The following is a 25313-nucleotide window of genomic DNA, read 5'->3' as shown; positions in this document are numbered from 1 at the left end:
GCGAAGTGCGCCACAGAACGTTGAACCGCACTTCACCTGAGCTTCAAACTCGAGAGGCAAAACATCTAGGTTGCTAAACCGCGAGTGTGCTGGCGGCAATCTTGGATGACCAGCGTCGCTAGCACACTCGCCAACTCCAGGCGAGACGAGCACTAGGGTTGTTAGGCTGTAGAAAGGGGGCAGATATATTGGCCACCACAGGGCTACGAGGAGTAAACCTCCTGTGAGCCCTGACACTCATGCCTGGAAAGAGAGCGCACCATGAATTTTGACATGCATACAAATACAAAGGACCAGTGCATTGCAATGCCATGTAAAATAAATTACAAAATACAGAGACCTTCCGAAGCCTCAGTTAATGTAAGGATGTCCAATCGCATTGCTTAGTGTTAGGTAGGTCTGATGTTCCACATTCTTAAGTTTGAACAGTGTTCATTTATCCTCCAGATTTTGGAACATGGATTGAAATAAATAGCAATAGTATAAAAGCAAAGGCCAGATTAGAATTTAAATGTGGGCCAGTGCTTTTCGAAAAAAAATTATTTTGACTTTCCTGCCAGAGTTGTCTCGTTAGGTCTGTACGAGACCTAGACATAATGCAGCAAGCTATGTTCGTAACTGTTATTCTTTGTCTTGACCTGCTGCCCTTAGGACACTGCTCACGTTCCCGCTGTGCTGGGCTTTATTTGGGTTGTCCCGTCTTCTTTGTGAAATATGATTGTTGGGAACCGTCCACTAAACCGCAGGGGAGAAAGAGCAAAAGGTTCCTGAAAAGCCCAACAAATGCTTAGCAGGCGACTATAAAATGTGTTATTTCAATTGTTTTCAAATGAAACTCTGAGAATCGCAGTCTATACTTTCAGCTGTCCCTTTCATTATTAAAAGCCCTACATAAAGTTTATTCTCATGCTTCATCAGGTTATTTTACCAAATGCCTAAAAAACAAGCATTTGCAATGCAATAGGTCTCGCATTATTAAAGTTTGAGCTATTGGTGTTGCATTCTTTAGCAATGCCAATAGCTCAAACTTTAATAATGCGAGACCTATTGCATTGCAAATGCTTGTTCTTTTGTAGGAGAGTTGCCATTTCCTCCTCGAGTCTTCTCCTTTTTCTTCCGGCCTCGAGGGCCCTCTCTGCGTGGAGTCCGGAGATTTTCTTTTCTTCCTGGCGTTGACGTTAGTTTTCGGCAGTGTTGTGCCCTTTTCTGCGGGGTCGTTATAGACTCTTGGCTTCTGCACTTTCAGGGATTTTCCCTACGCGGCAACCTTCGGTTGGGTTCCATGGGGTTCTTTTAATCGTGGCTGACCCTCAATCGCCTTCTTGCTTGGTGTCGGGGCTGCCTTGGGCGCTTTATGTTCGCGGCCCCTCGGTTCCGATGGATCTTTATGGTGTCTTACCTTCTCCGTCTTCTTTTATGACTCCTTCGCCTTCTCTGTCTGGATTTTTTCGGAGTCCCCTTCTAGGATCTCGACGCCCAATCCTTCGTGTGTTGAATCTGGTCTCCCAGGGATGGCCAGTCCCAGGACCCATACCCTGCTGTGGGGACATGTTCATCGGCTGCCCCTGAGGGGCACCATCATGGAAAATCGTTACATGCCCTGTGGCATCTGCTGGGGCTGCGATAGCCCTCCCACCACCCATTGCGCCTGCTGTTCTGGCTGTTGCTGCATCATTGCCTGCGCGCTTATCCTTGGTCGACATGCACAGGCCCGCCGGGGTGGCTGTGCCGGATTCATGCCAATTGGCGCCATGGTGTTCATGTTTGACATGTGGGGCTGCATTACATACAAGGCGCAATTTCATTGTTTGGCTGGGCTGGGCACACCTTTTAAAATGCACCCTATTCTGATGAATGAGCTGCCCCTTGGGCAGCCGCAAACTCGCGCTTCCATGAGGGCAGCGCATTCGGGGAAAAAAAGGAGCAGCTGCTTTACAGCCGGTACGTGTTTTCACGAGGCAAGCGGCAACCAGCCTACACTTAGATTAGAGATCCCCTTAGCAGGCGGGTGCAGTCAGTGACTGCACCCGCCTGCAAGTGGGTGACTGGGACCCCCTTTCCCCTGCCAGAGGGCTGCTCTCAGGGCGCACAATTACAGTGCGATACCTTGTAGGTGGTGCAATATGAGTGCGCCACTGAGAGCTTCTTTGGCTCTGCACCCACGTCTGTAATACGGTGAGGACGTAGGGGTCAAAGGGGTTCCCTCATTTCCATGGGACACGTCACCACACAAATGAGCAAACGCTCCTTAACCACTTGGGAGCTAGTAAACAAACCTCCCCAGTGCTGCGCTGTCCATTATCCGGTGCTGAACTGGACGTCCAGCGGTCGCACGCAGCACTGGGGAGGTAGTGCCCGTGACGACCGTTGGCCGACGGCAGCACTCAAGGGGTTAAAGATGGCGCTTGTGTTTTATGTGCGCCACTGCTAACGTTAATACAGAAGGGGCTGCACAAGCATCTGCGGCCCCTTCTGTAATACCAAAGAGCCCCGTAAGCGTGCAAAGCAGTAGCAAACACCAATTGCGCTCCTCGGGCACTTTCTGTAATGCCCCCCTTGTGCGCGTTCATATTGGGCATTGGGTATATCTGTCCATGTGCCATCTGCCTCTGGGTCTCTGACGCTCATTTGATCTGGGTGCCATCTCCACAGCATCAGGCAGTGGGCCCTGCACTTCCGATACCTGTTGAGGCGTAGGTGGAGCTAGATGCCCACCAGCCTTACCTTGTGATACAGTCCTCTGCATAGCATGGTATTAGGCAGGGTGGCTGCGATACTGGCAGGGTTGGGGAGGAGGCTGGCTGCAGAGTCTGTGGCATTGTAGGCTGCTGTTTCATGGGAGTTGTAGCTCCTGTCATGTAGTTTCCACTAATAAGTAGGAACTGCATGTTTGTGGACTACATAAACTTTGGGGATAGTGCCAGGCTGATTCTATGCACCCCGCAGGACATGTTGTCCAATAGCTAGCACACAGTGCCACTGTAACCCCCCCCAAACTTAGACAGGGAGCAAATCGTTTCTGGCAACCACTGAACATGACAACCCTGACCCCTCAGGGATCGTAGTAACAGATCTAGAACCCTTTCGCTCAGTCACTCGTGCACTTTCGTTCTCTGAGAAAATATACAATGAATACTCAGGGAAGTTCTTCAATATTTATTGAACCAATGTTATCCTTGTATAAAGTACATGTGCTGCAATACTCAATAGGCAGAAGCATATGAAAGTGATTACAAGCGGCAAAATAGTGAACAGAAGAAATAGCTCCACCATAGTGCTGAGACAATATATATATATATATATATATATATATATATATATATAGGCATAGAAAACGGTATTTGATATTTGTGTACTCCCACTATGCTGTCCCTAACCTAAATGTCTAGGGCAAGTGTATGTGTACCACCAAGAATCTTCTTGCTGGATGATCCACCCCATTACCTGGCGGGAGTGAATGTAGGAACCTGTCTTGGTGATGAACTGGACACCCCTCACGGAGATGTTCGGTAGCTGTTAGGCTAAGCATCAGCTTGCAGGGACCTCACGATGTCAGCAGGAGTCTCTCCTCTGCCTGACTACCAGAAATTGCTTGTTTATTTATAATAAAAAGCATCACTGCAGGATACGTACAAACCAGCATTTGTTATGGCCTTGCAGATAGTCATGTCCCCTCGTGAATGAAAAATAGACCGACATTTGTATATTGAGTGCGAGGCCTTGTACGCAGTGTTCAAGGAGTCATGATAATGTTAGGTGAAGCTAATTGTGTAGGCAAAGCAGTTTCAGAGCAACTAACACAACATTGCTACACATACAGCTATGTGCAAAAAATGCCAAAGGTTAATGTAAAAGAAGGCAATGTAAGGAAAACGTGCAGCGTTATTGTATGGGCCTAACTAAGACAACAGTCTAGCAGATGTGGGGAATGGCAAGCTCTGTTGTGGATGCTGCCCAAGGATGCCTGTCCTCTACATGTTGGCCATTCTCCGGCGGAGCATCTGAGCCTGCTGCAGACGCTGCAGTAGCTGTTGCTGCTGAAGCTTGTGTTTGATGCTTAAGCAGAAGGGCACAGGGCATCTGTCCACCTTGCAGTGCTTGGCGTGAAAGCAGCAAAGTGCCATCAATTCTTTGCAGATGGGGCAGCTAAGATTCGCCTTCAGCTTGCAGTCTTTGGTGTGCTGTATCACACGCTTCATCTTTTGACAGGACAGCAGTGAACAATTGTCATTGCTGCACTTACAGGCATGCACCAGTGATTGGATGCAGCGCTGGATGCTGCTGCGGCGGAAGTCGTCAGGGGTCTGTGCTGCATTCGCCTGCTGGTTGTTGTTTTCATCATCCAGGGAAAGGCCGAGCTTTTCCATCTTGTGCTCGTGAATCTTAGTTTTGTAGCAGGTGATGCACAGGTCGTAGTCCTGTAATAAACAACAGGTATGTGAGCAGGGTAGTAGCGATGCTTGCAAAAAAGAGGTGACGTTATGAACAAGTTACTTACCTTAGGTAATGCATTATTTGGTAGAGACTATCTAGCTACAGATTCCTTACTTTTGAATTTCCCAGGCATCAAGCTGGATCCAGAAACTTTTGCTGAGCAATACCCCTTGCGCGTGCTGTCGGGTGGCACCATTCGGCTACGTGTGACATAGTCGTTAGCATCGGTTATGACGTTGCGGTACCTATATAGGCACCATCCAGACGCGTGGATGTCAGTACTTTTTGTTTTTTCCACGCCTGAAGCGCGGAGCTACGAAGTAAGTGACGTACTCATGTGTAAAACTAGGGCCCTAAACCCTAGCCCTACAATATTAGTCTGCAAAGCAGGGAGGTATGGGTGGGGCTGTTAGGAATCTGCAGCCAGATAGAGCCTCTACCAGATAATGAGTTACCAAAGGTAAGTAACTTGTTCATCTGATAGAGACTTCAAGCTGCATATTCCTTACCTTTGAATTAGATACCCAAACCATACCATACCATCCAGGCGGTGAGTTGCGGACCAACTCCTACACTAGGAAGTACTGCAGGACAGAACAGGCAAAATGCCCGTCCCTGCAGACCTGACTGTCCAGGTAGTAGTGTTTGGCAAAATTGTGCAAAGATGCCCACGTTGCTGCCTGAAAGTTGTCCAGGACTAGGACACCCCAAGCTAAGGCCCTAGTCGCAGCCTTTCCACTGGTGGAATAGGCCCTCAATCCCTCAGGAGGCTGCTTCTTTGCCAAGGCATAGCAGATCTTGATGTAGAGAACAACCCAGCGAGATATGGCCCTTTTCTGCACTGCCCTTCCCTTCTTAGCTCCCACGCACTGCACGAAGAGTTGCTCCTCCACCAAGGACTCTTTTCTGCGGTCAAGGTAGAACGACAATGCTCTTTTTGGGTCCAGTCGGTGGAGACGCTACTCTTTAGAGAGATGCGGGAGAGCAAAGAAGGTGGGCAACGTGATGGATTGACCCAGAGGGAATGGGGTCACGACATTTGGTAAAAAAGAAGCCCGGGTGCGAAGTACCACTTTGTCTGGAAAAGGCATCACATAGGGAGGTGTGCAACATAAAGCCTGCAACACACTCACCTTCCGGGCAGATGTAATTGCCACCAAAAAGGCTGTTTTGATGGTCATCAGCCAGAGTGGACAGTTATGTAAAGGCTCGAAGAGAGCACACATTAGGTAGGTGAGGACCAAATTAAGGTCCCACTGTGGCAAAACAAAGGACATGGGTGGAAACAAGTGAGCCAGCCCATTTGGAAACCTATGAACAATCTAAGGCTTAAAGAGAGAGGGCTGGTCTGGCAGCAACACCCTCGAGGGGCCCCAAAGCAGAGCCTGCTGGGTAAGGGTTAGAATGAACAAAAAGACAGTGGAAAGAAGCGGAAAGAGGGGCAATAGACCTTTCTGTACAGTATAACACAAATTTCTGCCAACAGCAGGTGTATACCATCTTAGCGGAAGGCCGCCTGGCCGCCAAAATGACGATACATACTTCGGGAGGAAGGTCAAAAGCCATCAACTGCCGCTGCTCAATCTCCACGCATGGAGGAGAAGAGTTCACAGGTTCGGGAGGAGAACCCTTCCCTGCTGCTGCGATAGAAGATCCTCCTGAAGGGGCAGCCTGATCGGAGGATTTTCAGAAGCTCTTGATACCAGACTCTTCTCGTCCAGTCTGGAGCCACAAGAATGACTTGGGCCCGGTCGCTCCTGATCTAGCAGAACCCTGGGCAGGAGTGTTATGGGTGGAAATGCGTACAACAGGCCTCCGCTCCACTCGCGAAGAAAGGTGTCACCGTGCGAAAGCCACCTGCGAAACTCCGGTACACAGTACAGCTGACACAGCACGTTCTCTTCGGAGGCTAACAAATCTAACCATGGCTCTCCCCACTGCTGAAAGAGCTTGCGACACCTCCAATTGGAGACATCATTTGTGATTCGCTAAGCATCAACAACTGAGTTTGTCCGTCCTGGCGTTCAGAGAACCTGCCAGGTGTAGAACCACCAGGGTTATGCTCTGCTGATCCAGCTATGTTCAGAGACGCAGGGCCTCCCGATAAAGGGTCCAAGACCCCACCCCGCCCTGTTTGTAGCAGTACCACATGGTGGTGGTGTTGTCCATGAACACCTGCACTAACTTCCCCTTGACAGAGGGAAGAAATGCTTTCATTGCCAATCAAATTGCTCAGAGCTCCAACAAATGTATGTGGAGCCCCGAATCTGCCGGAGACTAGTGTCCCCTGATCTCCAACTCTGCCAGATGGCCGCACCATCCCAGAAGTGAGGCGTCTGTGAGATCTGGTAGGGGAAGGCAGAGAAGTCTGCCGTTGACCCAATCGTGGTTCATCAACTACCACTTCAGACCTTTGGCAGTTTCTTCTGAGATCTGAACCACATCGGTGAGATTTCCCTGATGCTGTGCCCACTGGAACTTCAAGTCCCACTGCAGAGCCCGCATATGCCGGGAAACGACCTTTACATTGCGGTGATTACACCGCGATGCCATTACAGTGCAGTTGTTACAACGAGCGCATTGTTAGCAAGCAATGCCATTACTACGCAAGTCATTACATCGACTTGCAGTAGATGGCGCGCTAACATTAGGAATAGTATAGTTTACTATTCCAACACCTTCCCTACGGTTGGGTAGGGCTGGAGTTGGAGTAGTAGATTATATATGTCTAATGTCAGCGTGCCATCTACTGCATGTCGATGTAATGACTTGCTTAGTAATGGCATTGCGTGGTAACAATGCAGTCGTTGTAACAACCGCGTTGTAATGACACGCAATGTTTTGACTCGCGTAGTAACGAGTCATATTCGCATACGCCACCTGGCATGCTTTACCAACAGGGTGCATGAGGCTATGAGGCACAACAGCCTCAGAGTCAGTCTCACCGACATCCAACAGAGGCTGAAACATCTGTATCATAACCTGAATATCTTGGATTCGCTGCTCAGGAGCATAGACCCGAAACTGCACTGTGTCCAGAACAGCTCTGATGAAAGAAAGCCTCTGAGAAGGAGTCAGGTTATGTTAACCGAAATTTCTTGAGCGCACAGCTGCCCCAGGTGTGACTTCGGCAGATTTATAGAGAACCCCAGCGAATGTAGGAGAGTCGCAGGAGTCTGAAGGTGGGAGACAACAGGCTGGGGCGTGGACGCCTTCAACAGCCAGTCATCAAGGAGGGGGGAAGACTGACACCCCTAACCTGCGCAGATGAGCTGCGACCACCGCCATCACCTTGGTGAACACCTGAAGGGGAGCAAGGTAAACTGAAAGTGCTTGCAGCCTACTTTGAACCGCAGGTAAAGCCTGTAGCCTGGCAGGATGGGGAGGTGAAAATACGCATCCTGCAAGTCCAATGATACCATCCAGTCTTCTAGACCTAGGGCAGACAAGACATGAGCTAGAATTTCTCCTTCTTGAGGAAGAGAATGGCGGTCCAAAGATCTAAAATGTGCCGCAACCCTTTGTTCTTCTTTGGAGACAGAAAGTAGCGGAAATAACAGCCACTGCCTACTTCTGAATCCGGGGCCCTTACTATAGCTCCCTTGGCCAAGAGAGCTGTAACTTCCTCCTGGAGCAATTTTGAATGATCCTCCTTCAGGTGTTCCTGAATTGGCAGAATGGGAGGAGGAAAAGAAATGAAAGGCAGAGAACAGCCCTCCTGAATGATCTGTAAGACCCACTTGTTTGATGTTATGGACTTCCAGTGGGGAAGAGGATGATGGATTTTACCGCTAGCTGGAGTTGTGTGGTCTTGCAGAATCAGACTAGGAGTGCTTGGAGGCTGCTGCCGCCGAGGGCGGGCTGGTCGATGACTTCTGGTTTTCATTCCTAGGCCAGAATGAACCACGTCCCCGCCCGGCTTGGGAAGCTTGCGCAGGACAGTGGCTGGGATAGGGCTGACACGGCTAAAAACCAATTCCGTTGCCACAAAAGGGGTGAATGTTAGACTGGCCACAAGGAGTAGAAGAGAGGCCCAAGGATCTGGCTGTAGCTCGAGATTCCTTGTACCTAACTAGGGCCGAATCTGCCTTTTCCCCCAATGGGCGGGTTCCATCAAAGGGCAGGTCCATCAGGTTTGCCTGGACATCACCCAAGAAGCCAGTTTTCCTAATTCAGGCGTGGAGTTTCAACGCCACTGTCGTGGAAATTGATCTGCCCAGCAAATCAGTCATATCAAGGCGATACCTTAGGGTAAAATTTGTTGCATCTCTCCCATCCTTAACTGCCTGAGAAAACACAACCCGGGCCCCCCCCAGGACTTGTGGCAGGACTTGCACAACCATCTTCGGGCCCCCCCAGGACTTGTGGCAGGACTTGCACAACCATCTTCGGGCCTCCCCAGGACTTGTGGCAGCACTTGTGGAGCCGTCTTCCAAAGGGAGCAATGCCAGGCTGGAGGAAGAAAAAAATGTCTTCCCAAATGAATCCAGCTTCTTGGATTCCCTATCCAGAGGAGTGGAAGGGAACGCGCTTTGTGACGTGGAGACCTGCAGCACCAAGCTTTCTAGCGTGGGGTTTTGGCGGAGGAACTTTAGGTCAACCGGGGCTGGGCAATGGCGGCGGGCGATTGTCCTATTCACAGGAGCCCCTGTGCTATGCTTGGGCCATGTGCCTAGAACGACATCAGTAAGCGCCTCACTAAAGGGTAAAAGGGGTTCTAAGGTGGAAGCCCCAGGCTGAAGCACTTTAGTCAGGAGATTAGTCCTGACCTCCACTGAGGGCAGCTCCAGTCCCAGGACCTCGGCTTCCCTCTTAATCACCATTATTATAAGCATAGGGGTCCCAGACTGGACAAGAAATGATTTAAATAGATTTTTCAAAATTTGAGAATAAACGAATTTGAAACATACAGTGTTTTTATTTTCACTGCAATTTAACCGTTAAATGGTAAATTGATGTAAATCAAAACTTTTTTTTGTTTACTAAGCCCACAGGGGAAGGGGAACAGGGGGATGTGCAAAAATACTTTAAAATAAATGAGTCAATAGTCAAAAGGTTACTGATATACATATAAATTCATGAATGTAAACAATAAGTGCTAGATGGTCCTCACGGAGGAGGCCACACCACAACATACGCAAAAATCAGAACATTCTCGACAAAAGCATATTCCTAAAAAGCTGCACATATCACGCTATGGTTAGGAATTGACATTTGTAGATAGCAGTCTACGTTTCGACCCAGAAGATGTAGGATAGTCGATCCTTACTGCGCGGGTCTTCGTCAGGACGTGTGGGAAGGGGTGGGACGGGGGCTGAATCCTAAATTAAAGAAAAGGAGAACTATTTATTTGAAATGGTCTCTGTAAAGTCCCATTGATTCATAGTGGAACATCATGAGTTACAAAATTAGGGGAACTGAGGAATATATACTAGGTGTGAGCCACATAATGTGCTCCAAAACGTTGTTATAAGCCAATTACCTATTGTGTTGGCGGGGCAGGAGATGTCCAACTCTGCCGAGTCCACTATGAATCAATGGGACTTTACGGAGACCATTTCAAATAAATAGTTCTCCTTTTCTTTAATTTAGGATTCAGCCCCCGTCCCACCCCTTCCCACACGTCCTGACGAAGACCCGCGCAGTAAGGATTGACTATCCTACATCTTCTGGGTCGAAACGTAGACTGCTATCCACAAATGTCAATTCCTAACCATAGCGTGATATGTGCAGCTTTTTAGGAATATGCTTTTGTCGAGAATGTTCTGATTTTTGCGTATGTTGTGGTGTGGCCTCCTCCGTGAGGACCATCTAGCACTTATTGTTTACATTCATGAATTTATATGTATATCAGTAACCTTTTGACTATTGACTCATTTATTTTAAAGTATTTTTGCACATCCCCCTGTTCCCCTTCCCCTGTGGGCTTAGTAAACAAAAAAAAGTTTTGATTTACATCAATTTACCATTTAACGGTTAAATTGCAGTGAAAATAAAAACACTGTATGTTTCAAATTCGTTTATTCTCAAATTTTGAAAAATCTATTTAAATCATTTCTTGTCCAGTCTGGGACCCCTATGCTTATAATAATTACTTACCCAGGTCCCCTTGACTATATGGGTCCAACCCAATTTTCTATAATATACTCTTAATCACCATGGCATAAGATGCCCCCCTCCTCCGTAGCCACAATTGGCAGAGAGAGCAAGGCAGTATCTGGAGAAGTGTGCAGTCCACTGGCTTCTCCAAATTCCCCATAACAGTCCAACTGCTCTGCAGCATCATCCTGGTGTTCCAGAGGGTCCAAGGACACCTCTCATTTCTCTTCCGAGTCCAACATGGCCACAAAGTGTTCAGGCGGCCACATAAAGCCCCTTCGTTCAATTGACGTCGGAACCGGCATCGAGCGACACCATTCCGACTCCGTGTCGTCGGGGATAAGGATGGGGCTGGCACCACCAAAGAGCACCAGCGCTGCCGCAGGCACCGACTTCGTGTCCGACGCCAGAGGAGGTTGCGGCGGCACGAAAGGCGTCGACCCAGACTGTGTTAAATCCGACGGGGACACTTCCGGCCCAGCGGGGCCTGAAAGCTCACCAGAGATGTCGGCCCACTCAAATACGCGGCGCATGGCCTCGTAGAACTCCTTGATCTGAGCAGGTGTTGCTTCGTCTCCTGGAAAAGGAGGGAGGCGCGAAGTCGAAAGCGGTTCCATCGTGTCTAGAGTGTTGGTGGTATGTACCTGCTTTGTCGACAGATGACAGTTGAGGTGAAGATGAAGTCTGCTTGGACTTCTTCATCTTCTTGTGCCTCTTCCCCGAGTGTCCCGATGACCACGAGGGGGATGAAGAGGACTTTGGGCTCCGAGAGTGGTCCGGCAACCTCCTCTTCCTCAACCGGGACCGGGACCTCTGCGGAGTCTCGCTCGACAGTGTCGGCTCACAAGGAAAGTTTTAGGAGCCATAGCACGACAGTCTGAGCACGAGTTCGGATCGTGGTCGAGCTCGAGAAACAAGAGGCAGGTGAGGATAGGTGAACGGCATTGTGCGGAGACAGGCCCGCAAGGCTTAAATCCGGTCTCTCTCGTTGACATCCTTTCACACACGATGGAAAAAGTCTTGGAAGTCGACAAAAAACGGATAAAAAACCTGTCAAAAAATGACAGAGCGCTAGCTCTTCCCGGATCGGCACTTAACTGGCGCAGAAAGAAAAGAACTGCCATCCTTGCGCCTTTGTGGCGTCTATATAGGTACCGCAATTTCATAACAGATGCCGTCACACAGAGCCGAATGGAGCCACCTGACGGCACGTACAAGGTGTATTGCTCAGCAAAAGTTTCCGTATCCAGCCTGACGCCTGGGAAATTCAAAGGTAAGGAATCTGCAGCTAGATGTCTCTATCAGATATAATGCAAGAGGGAAGAAAACAAGTTACTTACCTGTAACTTCAGTTATCCAGTATTGGTATCTTTCATAGATTCACATGCCTGAATCATTCCCCGGCCCGAGGCGGGAGTCCCACGGTAAATAAAAAAAGCAGTGCCAAAGGTAAATGATAGTAGTAGGCCCTAAGAAAAAAGGCCCGAGGCCTAAATCCTAGTGGCCTATCTACATCATTATGCTAAAAAGACCAAAGTCTTTGTCCTAACCAATCAGCTCTCGGCACCCTCTAGAACACTCTCTGCAGAGCCAGTTCTCCTCAGATTTTCGTTAGCACAAGTGGGAAATAGGCATCCCAAAATAGAGAACTGACTCTCTGGGGAGGAGGGTGGGTGCATGTGAATCTATGAAAGATACCAATACTGGATAACTGAAGTTACAGGTAAGTAACTTGTTTTCTTATCCAGCATTGGGGTATCTTTCATAGATTCACATGACTGAATCTGAGTAGCAAGCAGAATGCCAGGTAAGAGTCGGTTGCAGATGGTGGGAGACTTGTACTGATAAACTTCCAGTTACATCATTATTAATAATCAACAAGTGTAAGGCAACTGAACTTTCCAGAAGTAAAACATGATCAGAAATTTAAAAGAACATTCATAGAGCAGTAAAACATGGATATCTAACGTCATGTACATCCATTTGTTAAAACAGAATAAGTATATTTATACCTTAAAATACTATATATCTTTGTAAATCTAAAATTACCTGAAGCTGTTCTTAAAGAAACAGGTGTCGTAAGACAGCCTGACCAACTGCCGCATCCTCTTGACTCGTTGATTGCAGGCAGTAATGTCTCGTGAACGTGTGGACATTCTTCCATGTCGCAGCACGGCAGATATTTTCCAGCGTCACTCCTGCAAACAACGCTGTAGACGCTGCCACAGCTCTTGTGGAGTGAGCCTAGACCTTTCTCAGTAGTGGTCTGTTTAATTTGATATGGCAGAAATGGATTGCGGAAGCTATCCACCTGCAAATTGTGGCTTTTGTGACTGCTGCACCCAGCGTGGTATGACCGTACGTCACAAATAATTGATCAGATTTCCTGAAGGTTTTTGTCCTTTGTGGGAAGAATTTTAAACATCGTTTGATGTCCAAAGAATGTAGTGTTCTTTCCGCCGGTGTAGTAGGATTTGGAAAGAAAGCTCTCAACTTCACTGGTTCATTTAAATGGAACTGTGATGTTACTTTAGGTATGAATGTTGTATTAGTTCGAAGAGTGACATAATCCTTAGAGAAATGCAGGAAACGTTCTTTAATAGTGAATGCCTGAATTTCACTTACTCTTCTGGCAGACGTTAAGGGTAGAAGTAGGGCGACCTTCCATGTGAGATACTTGAGGTCGGCTTTGTGAATGGGTTCCAATGGATGTTTCATCAGTTGTGAGAGAACCGTATTGAGTTCCCATTCCGGTGGAGGAGGCCTAACCGGAGGATAAACTCAGAAAAGACCTCTCATGAACTGTTTGCTTAAAGAGGACGAACATAGTGAGGGGATGATAGCAACTTTCCTGAACCTGGATAGAGCCGCTAGATGGACTTTTATTGATGAAAAAGAGAGTCCAGAGCGAGCCAGATGCAGCAGATAAGGAAGAATTTTCTCTGCAGGAGCTTCTATCGGGTGTATACTGTTAGTCACCCCAAAAGCAAAACCTCTTCCATTTAAGACAATAAGTCTTCAATGTGCTTTGGGCTCGTGATTTTTCTAAGATGTCATGTCAATCCTGAGGAATATGAAGGTCTTGAAATTCTAAGAAGTCAGGAGCCATGCGTGTAATTTTAGAGATTGAGGGTCTGGGTGAAGTATCTGTCCCTCGTTCCGCAACAGCATTGTTGGAGTTGGAAGAAGACGGATTAGCCGGTCTTGGGATAGCAACATGAGTTCCTGGAACCAGTACTGGCGTGGCCACCGGGGAGCAATCAGGATGAGACGGCAGCCCTCTGATTTCATCTTGCGCAACACCCTTGGTATCAACGGGATCGGGGGAAAAGCGTAAGCACAAATCCCTGACTATCGCATGGAGAGGGCATTCCGTTGTGAACCCTGTTGAGGGTATCTGCTGGCGTAATACCGGCATTTCTTGTTTTGCTTTGCTTTGTTGCAAACAAATCCAATGTCGGTTTGCCCCAAGCCTGGAACACTCTGTTCAATTGAACGTGGTCTAATTCCCACTCGTGGCAGTCTGTTAGGGACTTGCTGAGTTTGTCCGCTAGTGTATTGTGGAGGCCTCTGGCGTGTTCTGCCTTGAGAGTTATGTTGTGAAGTGTAAGCCATTATATAGTCCAAAAAGTGGAGTGTGGAAATCGCACACGAGTTGAATAAAGATGAGATCGGTTAATGAGTTGGGTGGTGCTTTGAAGTAAAACCCCCTGTGCCGAGGGCTGATTAAATTCAAGTTAGTGCTGTTTCCCTCGGGAGCAGCGTCCCTTCAATGCTCTCCGAAGAACACGTTCTTTGAATTTGCTTAATAACATTTCTTGAGATTAGTTCGTACGTTGTATTTTTTATTCTTTTTCAATGATTTTCATGCTCCACATTATTGATTCATAATGTATTCAAACGTATATTTCTGGTCAGCCCAATGCATTTCGGGCGTTCGGCCTTCATCAGGGGACTTATTTCGGAAAGCAACCAAGTAAGGCACACATTTAATATATTATAATACTGATACAAATAATTATCTACTAACGTAATGCATGTGATAATGTTTATCAGTTTTATCATGCAAAGGACGAATTTCAAGTCGGATTTTAGTTAACATGTGATTCTCGGTAAAAGGAAAAGAAAAAAGGAGAGTGATAGACTGAAGAAAAACGAAGAAAAAGAAGAAAAGTGGTGTATTTGGTGAAAAAGGGTGAAAGTGAAGGCGTGGTTGTCAGGACTAAGTGCACGTATATTTGTGTGAGAGCAATGTGCGCTGTGATTAACAAGAGAGTCTCAACGTCAAGGGGTGTGTGACTCATGCGCTCGTGCATATAGTATAAACCATGTCAAGCCAATGAATCTGACCTGTTACTGATGCGTGAGAGTATGCTCAGTACCGTATAAAGATCGTGGCTACCGTCTGTAAAAAATGTAAAAGCATAATGGGATTAATACGGTCTGAACGACCTAATCACAGAGGTCGGATATTTTGGCGCGTGAAACGACTCTTGGGCTTACCGCGGGCTCGTAAGGGTGTGACGTGTAGTCCTCTCCACAAGTGTTGAGCGGCCGACGCCGTTATGTAAATAACTCTGGCATGTGTGGGGGATTCCAATAGGATCGGTGCGTCATGTGACCATTGAGATGCGTAATGGTTTCCGATAGGCGGAAAAGAGGTCAGATGGTGCGTTACTATGGTGAACTAAACAGTAACCGCGTTTTTTAAGTGAAAACTTTATCACTCAACAATTTGAGTATTAAATCGTTTGTGAGGAATGAATGTGTGCAAAAAATACTAGGAGAGAGAAAAAAAAGGGTAAGGATGATAATGAAGAAGATAAAGTGAAAACAATAAAGGCAAGAAACTAAGTTGTGAACACACAATTAAATGAGAACAAATTACAATGTATTTCAGTAACTTCCAACTTCGAAGTTCATTTAAAGGTGGCAACTAAATTCCAAACGTTCGTTTAGTCCTTTGGGCTGTACCGAAGGCAACCGGTGTATCCAGTAGAGTTCTCTTCTGAGTAAGTACTGGGCATTATCTCTTCCAGGTAATATTGGTACCATTTCTAAGATGCAGTATCGTAGTTGACTTGGATTGTGATTGTGTTCGTTAAAGTGGGTGGCCACTGTGGATTTGGTTGATCTTAAACGAATGTTGCTCTTGTGTTCCACTATTCGTGTTTTTATTTTTCTAGCAGTTTTTCCCATGTATGTAAGGCCACACGGGCATTTTAACATGTACACCAAATTAGTGCTGTCACACGTTCCATTTATATTGAGTTTGATTTTGGTCCAGTGTAGCGGGTGAGTGATTTCATTGCCTTTAATAATAGAATTGCAGTTCCTACAGTTGTGGCACGGCAACGTTCCTCTAAATTCTTTCACGGGGACATTAATCCTGCAATTTAGTAATTCCTTGATGTTTTTAGTTCTTTCATAGGCGAATCTTGGGTTTGATGAAAATATGCCATTGAAGTCTTCCTCCAATGCTAGTAATGGCCAATGTTTTATGATTACTCTTTTGATGTTTTGACTTCTGGTGGAATATTTGGAGACGAATACAGCCCTCTGTTCGTCCTTTTCGTGAGATGATCGTAACAGTTGGTCTCTGTTTATTTCCTGTGCTCTGTTAACGGCTTGATGCAACGTGGTTTCAGGGTACCCTCAATCTTTACATTTTTTGATGGTGGTGATTTTGTGTTGTTTGTAAGTTTCTTGGGAGGAAACAATCCGCTTGATTCGAAGTAATTTGGAAAATGGCAGGTGTTTTTTGAGTGATGGTGGATGGAAACTGTGAAAGTGAAGAAGGTTATTTCTGTCAGTTGGTTTCTGGTATACGCTGGTTTGTAATGTGCCCTGGTTATTTGTGACCAGGACGTCCAAAAAAGATAACTGTGTGTCACTGATGTTGGATGTGAATTGAATGCGATCATTTACGTTGTTGAGGTTTTGGACTGCTGTTTGCAATTCGATGGTTGATCCCTTCCATAAGATGAAAATATCATCAATGTAACGTTTATATAGGATGAGATTGTCTTGCCACTCCGTGTTGGTTAGTATATGTTCTCTTTCAAATTGATGTATGAAGATATTGGCGTAAGATGGAGCCGCACAATTTCCCATGGATGTACCTGAACATTGGGCATAAAATTGATTTTCCCATTGAAAGTAGCTGTGAAACAGTGTAAAGTGCATTAGCTCCATCAATAGTAGTTTCAAGTTTTCTTCCTTGTCGCAGTTTAGCAGTGCATTCTCAATTGATGTTAGTCCCAAATTGTGAGGGATGGAGGGGTATAATGCCTTGACGTCAATGGTGCTTAGAATCATATTGGTGATGAATGATGTTTTACGTTCTTCCAGAATGTTCAAAAAATGCGTGGTATCTTTGATGTACGTCTGTATCTTTTGGACTAGTGGTTGTAAATGTTTGTCAATGAATTTGCCCACCGGTTCGTGGATGGAATTGATGGTAGACACGATTGGACGGAATGGAGGAATGGTAGGGTGTTTGTGGATTTTGGGGATCATGTAAATATACGGGATAGATGGGTTTTGTTTCACCAAGAATTCTTTATCCTTAGTGCTAATGATGCCTGTGTCAATGGCAGTGTCAATGATTTTAGTTAAGATTTTGACGAAATTCTTGGTGGGATCGCTTTCCAATCGCATGTAAGTATCCTTGTCATTGATGTGCTTCATGACGTTTTTTTCGTAAAACTCAGTGTCCATGATTATTAGGGCACCGCCCTGGTCTGCTTGGCGTATCGTGATGTTTTTGTTGTTCGCTAAAGTTTGGATTGCCTGTCTCTCCTTTTGTGTCATGTTGGGGTTTTTAGTTCTTGGAGATTTGAAGATCTTAACGATGTCCTGGCTCACTACTTTTTCAAACGCGTCGAGTACTTTATGACTGATAGGAGGTTGAAATCTACTTGGATTTCTGAGTCCCAGAAGTATATCCGGTTTCGTGGTTTCTTCTTGATTTGGTCTCTCGATAGTGTTAGTGAAGAAATGCCTGAGGCACAAACTCCTTAAGAATTTGTATACGCACACTTGTGTCTCTAGGGTGTTCGAATGATTCGTGGGGACGAACGAAGTTATTTTTGTAGCGTTTGTATTTGAAATCTTGTTATTTCATGTTTAGATATGTTGATTATTAAGTTCTGTGACTCCTCGTGTTTTTGGAAACCGATTCTGTTGAGGGTCCTATTTTTGCTCCTATTCCTGCCCCTCCTGGTTCTTCCTGGGGTCCTCGGCCTCTCTTTAAAAAAGGAGTGGTTGGTTGTTGTATTCGATTGTCTTCAGTGAGTGTATCACCCTGAGCTTGTTTTTCTTTTCTTTGGAACATTGGAACTCTTCTGTTGTGCTGTGAATCGTCGGACGAATTTTCATCCGATGACCTGTCTTGAGTTGGTCTCTGTTGTCGTCGGCGGGCATAAATGTCGGCCCAACAATATACTTCTCCTGTCCGATAGTCAGTAGTCTCTCTCTTGAATTTCCTTAGTTTGCGTTCATTGATTTCTTTAGTGTATGAGTCCAATTGGATATTTATATCTTTGAGAGCCTGGTCCCATTCATCCTTCGTCATCATGGTATTGAGCTCTTCTTTAAGTTGGAGTGCTTCTTTGTTAAGATCCTCTAAAAGTTTAGCCAAGTCTTCAATTATTAATAGTATGAGATCTAGCGGACATTTATTGAGTATGGCAAACCATTTTTCTGTGAATCGTGCGTTGTTTTTGCACAAGGTTGATTTCAAAGATATCCTGAGACCACGCGGAATACGTTGTGCCTTGTGGTATTTTATCAAAGAGAGATACTACTGACTATCGCACAGGAGAAGTATATAGTTGGGCTGACATTTATGCCCGCCGACGACAACAGAGACCAACTCAAGACAGGTCATCGGATGAAACTTCGTCCGACGATTCACAGCACAACAGAAGAGGTCCAATGTTCCAAAGAAAAACAAGCTCAGGGTGATACATTCACTGAAGACAATCGAAGACAACAATCAACCACTCCTTTTTTAGAGAGAGGCCGAGGACCCCAGGAAGAACCAGGAGGGGCAGGAATAGGAGCAAAAATAGGACCCTCAACAGAATCGGTTTCCAAAAACACGAGGAGTCACAGAACTTAACCAACATATCTAAACATGAAATAACAAGATTTCAAACACAAACGCTACAAAAAGGAACTTCGTTCGTCCCCACGAATCATTCGAACATCCTAGAGACACAAGTGTGCGTATACAAAGTCTTAAGGAGTTTGCGCCTCAGGCATTTCTTCACTAACATTATCGAGAGACCAAATCAAGAAGAAACCACGAAACCGGATATACTTCTGGGACTCAGAAATCCGAGTAGATTTCAACCTCCTATCAGTCATAAAGTACTCGACGCGTTTGAAAAAGTAGTGAGCCAGGACATCGTTAAGATCTTCAAATCTCCAAGAACTAAAAACAGCAACATGACACAAAAGGAGAGACAGGCAATCCAAACTTTAGCGAACAACAAAGACATCACGATACGCCAAACAGACAAGGGCGGCGCCCTAATAATCATGGACACTGAGTTTTACAAAAAAAATGTCATGGAACACATCAATGACAAGGATACTTACATGCGATTGGAAAGCGATCCCACCAAGGAATTCGTGAAAATCTTAACTAAAATCATTGACACTGCCATTGACACAGGCATCATTAGCACTAAGGATAAAGAATTCTTGGTGAAACAAAACCCATCCATCCCATATATTTACATGATCCCCAAAATCCACAAACACCCTACCATTCCTCCATTCCGTCCGATCGTGTCTACCATCAATTCCATCCACGAACCGGTGGGAAAATTCATTGACAAACATTTACAAGCACTAGTCCAAAAGATACCGACGTACATCAAAGATACCAAGCATTTTTTGAACATTCTGGAAGAACATAAGACATCATTCACCACCAATATGATTCTAAGCACCATTGATGTAAAGGCATTATACACCTCCATCCCTCACAATTTGGGACTAACAGCAATTGAGAATGCACTGCTAAACAGCGACAAGGAAGAAAACTTGAAACTACTATTGAAGGAGCTAATGCACTTTACGCTGTTTCACAGCTACTTTGATTGGGAAAATCTATTTTATGCCCAATGTTCAGGTACATCCATGGGAAATTGTGCGGCTCCATCTTACGCCAATATCTTTATGCACCCATTTGAAACAGAACATATACTAACCAACACGGAGTGGCAAGACAATCTCATCCTATATAAACGTTACATTGATGATATTTTCATCTTATGGAACGGATCAACCATCGAATTACAAACAGCAATCCAAAACCTCAACAACGTAAATGATCGCATTCAATTCACATCCAACATCAGTGACACACAGCTATCTTTTTTGGACGTCCTGGTCATAAATAACCAGGGCACATTACAAACCAGTGTATACCAGAAACCAACTGACAGAAATAACCTTCTTCACTTTCACAGTTTCCATCCACCATCACTCAAAAAACACCTGCCGTTTTCCCAATTACTTCGAATCAAGCGGATTGCTTCCTCCAAAGAAACTTACGAACAACACAAAATCACCACCATCAAAAAATGTAAAGATCGAGGGTACCCTGAAACCACGTTGCATCAGGCCGTTGACAGAGCACAGGAAATAAACAGAGACCAACTGTAACGATCATCTCACGAAAAGGACGATCAGAGGGCTGTATTCGTCTCCAAATATTCCACCAGAAGTCAAAACATCAAAAGAGTAATCATAAAACATTGGCCATTACTAGCATTGGAGGAAGACTTCAATGGCATATTTTCATCAATCCCAAGATTCGCCTATGAAAGAACTAAAAACATCAAGGAATTACTAAATTGCAGGATTAATGTCCCCGTGAAAGAATTTAGAAGAACGTTGCCGTGCCACAACTGTGGGAACTGCAATTCTATTATTAAAGGCAATGAAATCACTCACCCGCTACACGGGAACAAAATAAAACTCAATAAAAAATGGAACGTGTGACAGCACTAATTTGGTGTACATGTTAAAATGCCTGTGTGGCCTTACATACGTGGGAAAAACTGCTAGAAAAATAAAAACACGAATAGTGGAACACAAGAGCAACATTCGTTTAAGATCAACCAAATCCACAGTGGCCATCCACTTTAACGAACACAATCACAATCCAAGTCAACTACGATACTGCATCTTAGAAATGGTACCAATATTACCTGGAAGAGATCATGCCCAGTACTCAGAAGAGAACTCTACTGGATACACCGGTTGTCTTCGGTACAGCCCAAAGAACTAAACAAATGTTTGGAATTTAGTTGCCACCTTTAAATGAACTTCGAAGTTGGAAGTTACTGAAATACATTGTAATTTGTTCTCATTTAATTGTGTGTTCACAACTTAGTTTATTGCCTTTATTGTTTTCCCTTTATCTTCTTCATTATCATCCTTACCCTTTTTTCCCTCTCCCAGTATTTTTTGCACACATTCATTCCTCACAAGGAATTTAATACTCAAATTGTTGAGTGAAAGTTTTCACTTAAAAAACGCGGTTACTGTTTAGTTCACCATAGTAACGCACCATCTGACCTCTTTTCCGCCTATCGGAAACCATTACGCATCTCAATGGTCACATGACCGCACCGATCCTATTGGAATCCCCCACACATGCCAGAGTTATTTACATAACGGCGTCGGCCGCTCAACACTTTGGAATTACACACCCGTGTGGAGAGGACTACATGTAACACCCTTACGAGCCCACGGTAAGCCCAAGAGTCGTTTCACGCGCCAAAATATCCGACCTCTGTGATTAGGTCGTTCAGACCGTATTAATCCCATTATGCTTTTACATTTTTTACAGACGGTAGCCACGATCTTTATACGGTACTGAGCGTACTCTCACGCATCAGTAACAGATCAGATTCAATGACTTGACATGGTTTATACTATATACACGAGCGCATGAGTCACACACCACTTGACGTTGAGACTCTCTTGTTAATCACAGCGCACATTGCTCTCACACAAATATACGTGCACTTAGTCCTGACAACCACGCCTTCACTTACACCCTTTTTCACCGAATACACCACTTTTCTTCTTTTTCTTCGTTTTTCTTCAGTCTATCACTCTCCTTTTTTCTTTTTCTTTTACCGAGAATCACATGTTAACTAAAATCCGGCTTGAAATTCGTCCTTTGCATGATAAAACTGATAAACATTATCACATGCATGACGTTAGTAGATAATTATTTGTATCAGTATTATAATATATTAAATGTGTGCCTTACTTGGTTGCTTTCAGAAATAAGTCCCCTGATGAAGGCCGAACGCCCGAAATGCATTGGGCTGACCAGAAATATACATTTGAATACATTATGAATCAATAATGTGGAGCATGAAAATCATTGAAAAAGAATAAAAAATACAACGTACGAACTAATCTCAAGAAATGTTATTAAGCAAATTCAAAGAACCTGTTCTTCGGAGTGTATTGAAGGGACGCTGCTCCCGAGGGAAACAGCGCTAACTTGCAAGTGTAAGCCATTCCCATAAGTCCTGAGCCTCCTTTGATAACGTTGCCGATCTTGTCCCTCCTTGTTTGTTCACGTAGAACATGCTGGTGGTATTGTCGGTTCGAACTAGGACTGAAGACCCTGCAATCCTTGGAAGGAATGCTTGCAAGGATAGGAAGATTGCCCGCAATTCCAGACTGTTGATGTGTCGTTGTCTGTACTTCTGAGACCATTTGCCTTGTACTTGTAAATCTTGGAGATGACCTCCCCATCCCTCCATGGACGCATCCGTTGTCAGAACGAAGTCTGGAGGATTCTGTATGAACGTGAGCCCCTGTATCAGATTGGGTAACTGTGACCGTCATTGAAGAGCATCCACCATGTGTGGAGTGACTTTGATGACGTCGTCGAAGCAACCTGTCGCTTGTTTCCATTGAAGATGTAGTTCCTCCTGTAACGGTCTCATTTTCAGGCACGCCAAGGGGATGAGATTTATGGCCGAAGAACACATTCCCAGGAGTGAAGCGAACAGGCGAACAGAAAGTGACTTTCTTTTTGAAACCTGTAGTGCCAATTTCTGCAGGCAAAGTTGTCTTTCTTGAGATAAGAATACCTTGCATTGTATTGTGTCTAGACGTGCTCCCAGGAAAGGCAGGATCTGCTTCGGATGCAATTGGGATTTGCTTTTGTTCACAGTTAGTCCCATAGATGCAAAGAGATCGCGACATGTTGAAATGGCATTCTTTACATTGTGCTTTGAAGGACCTTTGATTAACCAATCGTCCAAGTACGGGAAAACCTGGATTCCCCAAGAACGCAACGTTGCCGCTATCGGGGCCAGGCACTTTGTGAAGATCCTTGGAGCCGATTTGAGTCCAAACGGGAGCACTTTGAACTGATAATGGGTGCCAGCCACAGTGAATCGGAGATACTTTAGATGTTTTGGATGGATCGGGATGTGGAAGTACGCGTCTTCCATGTCTAAGGAAGTCATAAAATTCCCCTCGTTCAGGCAGCTTAGAATCTCTGACAGGGGGACCATGCGAAAACCCTGTTTTTTGAGGAACCTGTTGAGGTTGCGAAGTTCCAGAATTGGTCGCCATTCCCCGGATATCTTTTTGATCAGGAAAAAACGGGAGTAGAAACCTGTCCGTTTCTGATGAACTGGGACCTTTTCTATAGCGTTCTTGAGGAACATTGAATAAGCTACCTTGAACAATAAGTGAAGACGAGAGGGAGGGGGTCCCTTGGGCGGAGTAGTTGGTGGCTTGGTGACAAATTCTAGGGTGTGCCCATTTTTTACGAGGTCTAGCACCCAGCGGTCGGAGGTAATTCTTTGCCACTGGTCTAGGAAAAATTAAATTTTCGTGCCCACAGGGAGGGAAGGAAATGTGATTGGAGCCCGGCTGAACTCACTGTTTTCTATGAGAGTCTCGCCCTTGATTGTTGGAGCGTTTTCGGCCTTCTTGGCGAGAGATACCAGCCGTATTGGATTGGCGGTACGAGGATTGGTAAGTTTGTCGATATTGAGGCTGATATTGTCTGATCTTTTGATTGTAACCTCCTCTAGAGGAATAGCCACGCCCTCTAGCACCTCTGAATGTTCCCCGCTTGTATTGTAGGGAACCCAAAGATCTTGCGGTATCTGTGTCGGTCTTGATTGCTTGGAGGGCTTCGTCAATATGTTTGCCAAACAACGATTCGCCGTCGTAGGCCATATCTAATATTTTTGTTTGGACTTCTGGTCAGAAGGTGGTAGCCTTTAACCAACCCTGGCGCCTGAGAACTGCAGCCCGTTGCCTGAAATTTGTGTTGACAATATCCAGAGCGCAGTCGATCGTTTCTGCTGCTGCGCGCTCTGCCTCCAACAAGATCTTTCGAGCCTCCTGTCGTTTGTCCTCTGGAATAAGGTCAATCAGACCAGCCATGTCCGACCACATTTGGCAATCATAACGCCCTATGATCGCTAATGAATTCGCTGCCCTGATGGAGGCGGCAGCCAAGGTTGAGAACTTTTTACCAATGAGGTCAAGACAACGTCCCTCTTTGTCTGGTCTTGTAGTGATGGGTGTGGCCGGATTTTTAGACTTTGTTGGGCGGCCTGTGAAATGACTGAATCCGGCCTGGGGTGACCAATGAGGCAGGATGAACTGTTGAGCGGAGCATGATATTTTTTATCAATCCGTGGAAGCACTGCAGGCACAGATGCAGGATTTTTCATATTCTTGATGCCCTCATTCCATATGAAATCTATTATTGGAATTGCTCTGGTAACTTTCCTAGCCTCTTCTTTGAAATCGTGTTGGAAACAATCAGTTTGTTACACCGTTACTGGAAGCTGAAACCTAGTAGCAGTTCGCTGCATGAGGTTATGAAATCCACCTATATCTTCTGGAGGTGAGTCCGATGGTTGTGGAGTTGGTGGAGATGGCATGGGAATAATATATGAATCCCACAGATCCAAGTGAGGATTCTCTGGTAGCTCGCCTTCTTCTACTTCTTCATCAGAAGTGTCCGGAGTTTGAGAAGGCTGAGCAGGATGAAGCTGTTGAGGAGGTTCTGTAACTGGAGACATTGGTGCCGGAACCTCCGGCTGAGGTATAGGATGTGGAACTACCACATGATGAGGTGGTGGAATGACCTGCTGCGGTGGAAAACGCTGCCTATAATCAGCTAACATGGCCTGCAAGTCCTGAATAAGGTTAAAAGGCAGATGGCTGGACTCTGAAATCTGAGAATGCCTCTAGTATCCTGTGTGGTGAGGAGCAACAATGTCCTCCTGGTAGTAGTGTTCCGTGTAGTCTCATCTTCCTCGTCATCTTGACATTTAATGTTCAGTTCGGAAGGATGACGAGCTATTCCAAAAGCTCCATCATCGTCATCATCCTCCTCTTGGGCATATGTGTCGAGGAGGTGAGATGGAGTAAGTGGTGAGATGTACGAACACTCTTGTCTCTGGAAAGATTTAAGATGGAAACCTTTCGAGGAAATAGGCGTTGAAAAAGTTTGTACCACCACTAAAGACTTAGTAGAAGCAGGTTTCACTCCTGTAGATGTTATGGTCGTTGACGGGGCATTGGAGATAGAGTTACCGTCGATGGACTCTTCATTTTAGTCGTTGCCGACAGGATCGTCGTCGACGAGATAGACGTCGACGGGACCATCGTCGACGGGCTCGACGTCGACGGGCTCAACGTCGACGGGATAATCGTCGACGGGCTTGATTTCTTCGTTGACGGGGCACTCGTAGACG

At 45.6% G+C, this 25313-nt stretch overlaps 1 protein-coding gene across 1 annotated transcript in view; it reads right to left on the bottom strand.

The window, feature by feature from the left end:
• Positions 1–3141: 3141 nt before the first annotated feature.
• The window catches only part of LOC144752864 (histone acetyltransferase p300-like), a 381934-nt gene continuing 359762 nt past the window's right edge, over positions 3142–25313 (bottom strand). The window contains exon 10 of the mRNA XM_078640701.1: positions 3142–4418. Within this exon, the coding sequence (XP_078496827.1) occupies positions 3972–4418 (447 nt within the window). The 3' untranslated portion in view covers positions 3142–3971. The remainder of the gene's footprint in view (positions 4419–25313) is intronic.

Source organism: Lissotriton helveticus, chromosome 1_1 (genome assembly GCF_964261635.1).
Source record: "Lissotriton helveticus chromosome 1_1, aLisHel1.1, whole genome shotgun sequence".
Classification (NCBI taxonomy): Eukaryota; Metazoa; Chordata; class Amphibia; order Caudata; family Salamandridae; genus Lissotriton; species Lissotriton helveticus.
The sequence above is the reverse complement of the archived record's forward strand: the minus strand, read 5'-3'. Positions and strand labels throughout refer to the sequence as shown.